An 8,903-nucleotide genomic window follows, 5' to 3' on the forward strand; every position below is an offset into this window, starting at 1 on the left:
ATAGCTGGGTGTTGTGGCAGGCATCTGTAGTCCTAGCCACCTGGGAGGCTGAGGCAAGAGAATTGTTTGAACCTAAGAATTTGAGGTTGCTGTGAGCTAAGATGCCATGGCATTCTACCAAGGGTGACCAATGATACTGTGTCGTCTCCCCCCTGCAAAAAAAACTATGTTAGCGTTTGATTAGAAATGTTACTTCATGAAAACTGAAAAGTGCTTAATTCTGTATATTCCCTTCTAGAAAGATGGCATTTCTTCTTACGTATGTCAGTGAAATTCTATAGTTTTCTTGTTATAGATTCTGCAATGTTCTTATTAAAAATATTCCAAGTAATTATATATTTTTGGTTGCTATATGAATGAGATGTCCCCCCCTCCTTTTTTTTTTGCTTTCTAACAATTGCTGTCCTCTTGGTATCCTACTGAAACATATATTTCCTTTTTTTCCTTTTTTCTGTGCCAAGCAGTGCCAAGTCCTACAGAAGACATAAAGGTTGACTTAAACTCTGTACTCAGGGAGCTTACTTCCTATGCTATTGCTGGGGGGAAAAAGCCTGTATATGTACCTCCAATTTTTTCTGATATTTTTCACATTCCAACTGACATTGTGTGAGATTTCTTGCTGTTTCCTCTTGTAGAAGTCGAACACGCTCACTTTCAAAAGATTTTAATTTACTTTGATGGAGAAATTCTGCTACTTTGCTTTCGGAAGTAAGCTGCAGTTCTCTGTACCTGAAAGAAGCAGAATGATTATAAGACTCCAAAGAAAGCAGTCTCAATGATTTATATAAGCATAAACCTTAACTCTACTTTTTCTATATGCCCATATTTATAGTTAATAATTTATATTTATTCAGCAAAGCTTTTATAAATAATTTAGATACATATATGTACAGAAGTATATAAGCCTAGAGAACATAACAAACCAATTAACTTCCCCTATTCCACCCTTATTGTCATTCCTTCCACCCCCAAATGATATTAACCGTTATTATTGTTTTGTAAGGCATTTAAAATAAAAAATGGTAAAAGTTTCAATTATATTGCTTAAAATAATTTGATTTCTATAATTTTCACAATGTACAGTATTGTTTCCAAACTTGCTATTTCATTCTAACTAATGTCTGGTGGAGTATTGCATAACATATTTACATTAAACTGCAATTCTTGAAACATCTGTAAAGTGAATTTTTAAGTTAATAAATATGTATGCTCAAATATTACAAGAAAACACAATTGCAAAGGTAAATATAGAACTACTATAGCCTATTAGATCATAGATAAGGAATATTCTCTTCATTCTATACGTATAACTGGTAATAAAAACATTCCACTTAACATATAAATTACATATTACAAATTTGGAAATACTTCAGGTTGATGTATTCTAACAGAAACCAAAACACAGATATATCTTTTCAGAGAGCTATCACAAATCAAGTATAATGCTACATCTGTTATTAAAATTCATTTATTCAAATCCTCTGTAAGTTGACTACCCAAGGGACTGTAACAAACTGGTCAACATACGGAGGTGGTCAGCATAAGGAACTAGGTCTACTGCACTGATATATACATGTGGTGCATGTCGGGTTTATAAAAATTAGATCAACTTAAGGAGGAGGTCAATGCAGGGAGGTGGTCAACTATAGAGATTCTACTGTATTCACTGACCTAATCACTTCAGGTAATGGGTACATTGGCAGATTAAAATACGCTTTTTCTTCTTAAAGAATTTATAATTTTCTGAGAAAGGCAAGTAAATAAACTTAAAACTTCAGTAGAGTATGGTGAAGTGTTTCAACAAAGTAGTCTCTAGGATCAATGGCCACGTACAGGAAGGAGGACTGACTTGAACTGTATAGGTGTGTAGGGGTGTGTGTGTGTATGTGTGTGCAAGGCAGGAGAAGGTATGGGGTAGGAGTTGTTCTAGGGGGAAGAAACAGAATACGCAAGGGCAGGGAGCCAGGGACCATAGTCTGCTGGATCCGTGGTATCTCATTTAATCCTCACAGGAGACCTTTTTAGGTATTTTGCAGAACAGAGATCTAAAGCTCAGAGAGTTCAAATAATTTCTGTAACAGGATCAATCTGCTAATAAATTTCTGTTGGGGTCTTAAATCCAACTTTTTTTTTTTTTTATTGTTTGGGATTCACTGAAGGTACAAAGAATTAGGTTATACTAATTGCATTTGTTAGGTGAAGTTCCTCTTATACTTGTGTCCCAAGAGGTGTGCCGTACACTGTCTCCCCCATCCCTCCCCTCTCCCTGCTACCTGATTCCCCTACTCCGCCCCTTGTATTAGCTCATCTACAGCAGTCTCTCCTTCATACTAGAATTGAGTACACTGGATTCCTGCTTAAATCCAATTTTATATTTGATTCCACAGCAATGGTCCTTCCATTATTACACGATAATATTAACTGCCATTTCTGAGGTAAGGTAAACATTAAAATGTCTTTTAAAGGTCATTTCACTCCTGAAAGTGACAATAACACTTAAGGTATAATGAGAGAAAAACAGGCATTCAGTGTCTGCTATGGGCTTCTCCACTCGGGCACTTTTATCTCTGGTAAGAATATCTCCCATTCAGATTGGTGGAAGATGCGATGCATGCTACACATCACTTACCACACAGCAAGCTTTAAGATAAATGTCAGCTTTTGTTTAACTTTTTGGAAAAGTCTTAGCATTAATTACAAAAAACTTTTAATAATTTTATTTAAGGCTTGGCACCTGTAGCACAGTGGTTATGGAGCCAGCCACATATACTACCAAGGCTGGCGGGTTCGAACCCAGCCCAGGCCAGCTAAACAACGACAACTGCAACAAAAAAAATAGCCAGGTATTGTGGTGGGCACCTGTAGTCCCAGCTACTTAGGAGGCTGAGACAAGAGAATCGCTTGAGCCCAAGAGTTCGAGGTTGCTGTGAGCTGTGATGCCACAGCACTCAACTGAGGGTGACAAGTGAGACTCTGTCTCAAAAAAAAAATTTTTTTTAAGAAAGTCCTTGTCATATGGAAAAGCAAGTACTGAAGAAATTTTTATTGCAATACAATTCATATAACATAAAAATTCACCATAAAGTCTCAACACTATCTATTATAATTAAAAACACTTTTTCACCCTAAACAAATCCCCATGTCCATTAGCAGTCACTCCCTGTTCCTCTCTCTCCAGGCTGGAAACCCCTTTTATTGTTTGGGATTCTGTCTCTGTATTGCTTATTCTGATCATCTCATATAAATGGAATCACATAACATGTGGCCTTTTGATGTCTTCAAGGTTCATGCACATTGTAGCATGAATTGATATCTCATTTCTTTTCATGGCTTAATAATATTCCATTGTAGAGATACATCACATTTTGTTTAACCGTTCATCAGTTGATGGACATTTTGGTTGTCTCTAAATTATGGCTATTATGCATAATGCTGCCATGAACATTCTTGTACAAATTTTTATATAAACATGCTTTCACCTCTCTTTATTATATAGCTAGGAATAGAACTTCTGTGTCATATGGTCACCATTTTTAACTCGTTGAAGAACACCAAACTATTTCCAATGTCGCTGTACCATTTTACATTCTCAGCAGTAACAGTGAGGGTGTCAGTTTCTCTGTATTCTTTATAATATTAGTGTTGTCTGCCTTTGTGATTATAGCCATGCTGGTGAGTATCAAGTGAGAAAAAAATATTTTTACTCAAAAATTGTACTAATTCAACATTTTAATGACATGAATATGTGCCAGTACTCATTGGAGCAAGTTGTTTTATAAATATAAATGCATAAAACACATGAAATCAATACCTTCTTTGTATGTTAACACATGGGATACACACAGGCCACATTCCTGAAATAAATTCTGGATAAGTCATTTGGAATGTGATATGGATGTCTAAGATAATTTGTTTTGAAAAGATCTAACTGCAAATTTTGCCTTTATGAATGTGGAACATTGTGGGTCCTCCTTATGTCGATTCCAACTCCAAGTAAGTAATTGAACATTTAGCTTTTAGCACCACCTGTTCTTGTTATATAGCACTTGACTAAACTTTAGCACTAATATTCTTTCCCTATATCGAAAAGCTAAATAGTAGACAATATTTAGACACTCAGAATATAGATAATTTAACAAAAGCAAACTGTAATTTAGGAGACATTTTCTCCTGAAATTTAGAAGCTTAGTATACTATGTTTAATAAATTGAAGCTTCTATAAAACCAAATGATAATCTATCCCCATGTTGTGTTCATAAGTGAAAGAATTTGCCTCTGCCTCAAATCATTTTACCTTTGTAATCATTTTAATTATTTAAATTTGTTACACTGAACTGTGAAAATATTTAACCAACAGTACAGCTACAAAAGCAGCTCCAGCAGTGAGAAACTGATGATGCCAAGAACACAGCCTGAAACGGTTTCAGGTAACTCCTGCTGAACTTGTTTTGCTAACATATATGACCTGTCACATTTTACTTTGATGACTCAGACTTCTCTCCTCTCTCAATTTGAACATTGTATTTGAATTAAGTCAGTATTATTCACATATTAACAATCTGACATTTTATATTTTAATTCACCTTAGAAATCTTAAGTAAAATTGCCCGTAATGTTAATCATGATCTCTAACTCTCTTCGAAATTATCTCATCTCCAGCTTCTAAATTTGGGTACATCTGTCTTTTGCTACATTTGTAACTGTGTTGGGTATGCTATCAAACAGTTTGATAAAACAGACCTACCCATATATCATATACTACTTTAAAAATAATAATAAAAGGACTAGATTGAACTATTTGCTCTGAAGGAATATCCACTGAAACAAATTTGGGTGCTGGAAGCACAAGTAGAAAAAATGTTAAAAGATAAAAAATTAGCTATCAAAACAGGGAGCTACCAAGGAGTTAACCTGTAACAAATGCTCTCAGGCTAGGATCAATCAACTACTCCATGCAAAGATGTCTTTGAATATAAGTAATGACCACAGGAGAGAAATCAACATGACATTAGATTCTCAGAAATGAGAAAATTTATTTGGTGACAAAAGCACTGGATAAAACAGCAAATAACAACAGGTTTTCATAACAACGTTTACATCAGTAGTCTTTATATACAGAATATGGGCCAAGTATACTTGGTGTTAAACCAACCATGTATATGGTTTATTCCTAAGTCTGTCAGCAAGGTCATCAGTGAGTAATAGTAACAAGGTGAAAGACCCATATTTAACCCATGATTAACCTTCCATTTGGTGTTAGTTTTTTATTCCAATCAGAAACAACTGATCTCAATTTTGTTGTCAAGATGTTCATGGCTTTCACTATATTAAAACTAGACATTAATTCTGAACCTTGTTATCTCATTTAGTAGACAAGCATTCTGAGGCAAAATACCCCCAAAGTACAGTATTCTGTACAGCAGTGGTTCTCAACCTTCCTAATGCCGCAACCCTTTAATACAGTTCTTCATGTTGTGGTGACCACCAACCATAAAATTATTTTCACTGAGGTATTAAAGGGTCATGGCATTAGGAAGGTTGAGAACCACTGCTGTACAGGGCAGTAAGGTTCATATAATCCCCAGGACCAGGATGTGGTACTTCCATTAAAAAATTTAAAAAATAGTCCAGTTTGGAAGTCAGACAACCCAGTAAGTGAGGTATGCATTTGTCTGTATGTAGCAGGACAAGTGTGTGTAGATAAAGAGCACAGCAAATAAGACCCTTCCTCAAGGTAGACTGGTAAAAGCAGTTAAACAAGGTTACAGGGTCTCCAGTACTGGTAAGAGTGCAGGGAAGGATTTTTTTTTTTTTTTTTTTACTTTGTTGCCCTCAGTAGAGTGCTGTGGCATCACAGCTCACAGCAACCTCCAGCTCTCGGGCTTAGGCAATTCTCTTGCCTCAGCCTCCCAAGTAGCTGGGACTATAAGCGCCCGCCACAAGGCCCAGCTATTTTTTGTTGCAGTTTAGCTGGGGCTGGGTTCAAACCTGCCATCCTCGGTATATGGGGCTGGTGCTCTACTCACTGAGCCACAGCGGCCACTCTTGGGGAAAGATTTTTATAGTCAAACATTTGGCAGATTAACTAGACAAAATGTATGGAAAGATACTTTCAATATTTTACTGAAACTCAGAGAGCTAGGTCAACAAAGAGATAATATTATGGCTTAGCAGACCATGAAATCCTTTGTGTGAGCAGGATAATTCAAAATTCTACAGACAAGTGGGGCAGAGGCTGCTGATAAACTTTCCATACTTGAAAGGACTGCTTTGGGACAGAGATGGGCCTGACTCTCCAGGTAAGGAGACCGCAGTAGATTGAGCTGTAGGAAACTGGAGTTGACAAGGACAGAAGCTAACCTCTCTAATCAACTGAGAATTCAACCTTGCTCATAGGATACTTGCTGTTTATATTTTCACATATTTCCTTCTATTCTTCTCTGCACAAGTAAATATTTTCAAATTTCTTTTCAGTTTTGCAAGTAATTTATCAAATCCATTCTTAGGGTAAAACAGCATATATTAGAAATAAAGATTACAGAACTCTTTATCACTACTCTCAAGTGTATTTCTCCTTTCAGAGATAATCACTCACCAATTTTCTGTGTATCTTTCTACGGGTTCTTTAAAATATGCATGTGTACCACAGATGGAATGATATACCAACCTCATTTCTCTTTTTAAAGCAAATGTCATCATATCATATATTTTTTTTTCCTGTAACTTCCTTTTTCCATTTAAAAATGTCTTGTTATCCAATCTTTCCAAGTCTGTACCTCATTCTTTTAATTTGCTACATAGTAGACTGCAATGTGGACATAATCATTTAATTAATTATAATTCATTTAACTAATTCTAAATTCAAGGATCATCCTTATAATTGTCTCCCATGCATAGTAAATGTTACTCTAAGAATGCAGCCATAAAGTGGAATTGTTCAGTCAAAAGATTTTAAAGTCTGAACTAATTTTCCTCCTTAACAGCTACCCCTTTAAAATTCTACTAGTAGTGTATGAAATATGTTTTGCTCATATTCTCAACAATATTTGATATTATCATTTATAAAATGCACATTATATATATGAATTATGCCTTCATATACAGTTTGCTATCCCTTTCTCCCTCAATGCAACTTAAAAATCTTCTAGTGTTATTCAACCTGCTTCTAAAATATTTTCATTGGCTCTATAATTTTCCATTCTCAATAATTCCTCTATTGTTACACGGTTAGCCTCTCCCCAGTTTCTTATCTCATCTCAGTTAATTCACTCACCCAATGCAATGGGCTTTATTATAAATAATGTCTGAATTTCCAAAACCAGAATAAATCTTTGAAGGAAGAAGACTGTTACAATAAAAGTTTATTTCAAGGACTTTGCCATGAAATAACTGAATTGAGCAACACCAGTACTGTTGGAAAAAGCGCCTGGGCCCCTAACATGTAGGCTTTGGTTGCGAATGTTCTCATTTGTGTCCATATACTCTGATGTGTTTTTTTTCAAAAATAGAAATTTGACTCATTATTTACATAAGGTGAGGGCTCCTGGGTAAGTATCCAGACACATATTGCTCTATTTTTCATATTATATGGCTGGACACTTTCCGGACAGACTTCATTTATTTAAACAAAAATCATGACTAAATCTAAAATCACATAAGAACATTTAGAGTTATGTAAGAAGAAGTGTACATGCTGAAGAAATGATATCCCTTACAGTTAAAGATAACTAGGAGAAAGGGGGATGAGAAGAGAATGAGTTGTTTTTACATTACATGATGGGACTTAAAGGTAAAGTAGCTCGACATTTTTTGATATGAGAGATTTAAAAAATAAAAAATTACTTTCCATTTAAATAATTTTGGCTCAGATAAACCTTTTATTTCTGACAACAAAGTACTATCACTCAAGTAAAGGATAATTTTTTTTTTTTTGAGACAAAGTGTCATTATGTTGCCCTCAGTAGAGTGCTGTGCTGTCACAGCTCACAGCAACCTCAACTCTTGGGCTTAAGAGATTCTCTTGCCTTAGCCTCCCAAGTAGCTGGGACTACAGGCGCCCACAACAATGCTGGGCTAAAGGATAATGTATTTATCATTATATCATCATGGTCTAGCATATTTTTGGTTTGTTAGTTTATATCCTAAAAACACTTGAAAGATCTAAGAATCCAAAAATCAGCAAACTTATTGTATTAAACTCAATTTACAATGTCAAATCTTTTCTTCTTTCTTTTTTCTTTTTTTAAATAGTTTAGACATCTAACAATCTTTATTTATTTTCTTTTTGTAGTTTTTGGCTGGGGCTGGGTTTGAACCCACCACCTCCGGCATATGGGGCCAGCGCACTACTCCTTTGAGCCTCAGGAGCTGCCCAAATCTTTTTTTTATAAAAAGAAAAAATACGCCAAGCACAGAGGCTCATCCCAGCATTTTGTGGGGCCAAGGTGGGAAGATCAGTTGAGACCAGGAATTCAAGACCAGCTTGGGCAACATAGTGAGATCCCATCTCTATAAAAAATGAAAAAATTATTAGCAGGTGTGGTGGTGCAGGACTGTAGCCCTAGCTACAGGACTGGAAAGCTAAAGCATAAGGATCACTGGAGCCCAGAATTAAAGGTTACAGTGAGCTATAATCACATCATGGCACTCCAGTCTGACTGACAGTGACAGAGTAAGACACTGTTTTCAAAACGAATAAAAATAACAATGACAAAACCCCCAAAATATACTGTTTTAGAGTTTTATATAATTCAAACTACGATGAATTATGTACAAAATTATAAAAATTATCCACGTATTTATAAAATTAATTTATTACCACAACTTACAACTGAATTTTGAAAGGTAGATTTATGAAAATATATAGATATTTGTATAAAAATAAGTTCTTTTTTTTTTTTTTT

The 8,903-nt window shown here is 35.3% G+C and overlaps 1 protein-coding gene across 3 annotated transcripts in view; it reads right to left on the reverse strand.

Moving 5' to 3' along the window:
- The window catches only part of PIBF1 (progesterone immunomodulatory binding factor 1), a 263,961-nt gene that overhangs the window by 134,562 nt on the left and 120,496 nt on the right, over positions 1–8,903 (reverse strand). For all 3 annotated transcript variants that reach the window (XR_002773386.1, XM_003789727.3, XM_023513174.1), the window contains exon 11: positions 564–729. Coding sequence is in view for 2 of the 3 variants with exons in the window: in XM_003789727.3 (XP_003789775.1) it covers positions 564–729 (166 nt within the window). In the remaining variant the exon portion in view is untranslated. The remainder of the gene's footprint in view (positions 1–563; positions 730–8,903) is intronic.

Source organism: Otolemur garnettii, unplaced genomic scaffold (genome assembly GCF_000181295.1).
Source record: "Otolemur garnettii isolate 467f Iridium unplaced genomic scaffold, OtoGar3 scaffold00036, whole genome shotgun sequence".
In the NCBI taxonomy this organism is placed as follows: Eukaryota; Metazoa; Chordata; class Mammalia; order Primates; family Galagidae; genus Otolemur; species Otolemur garnettii.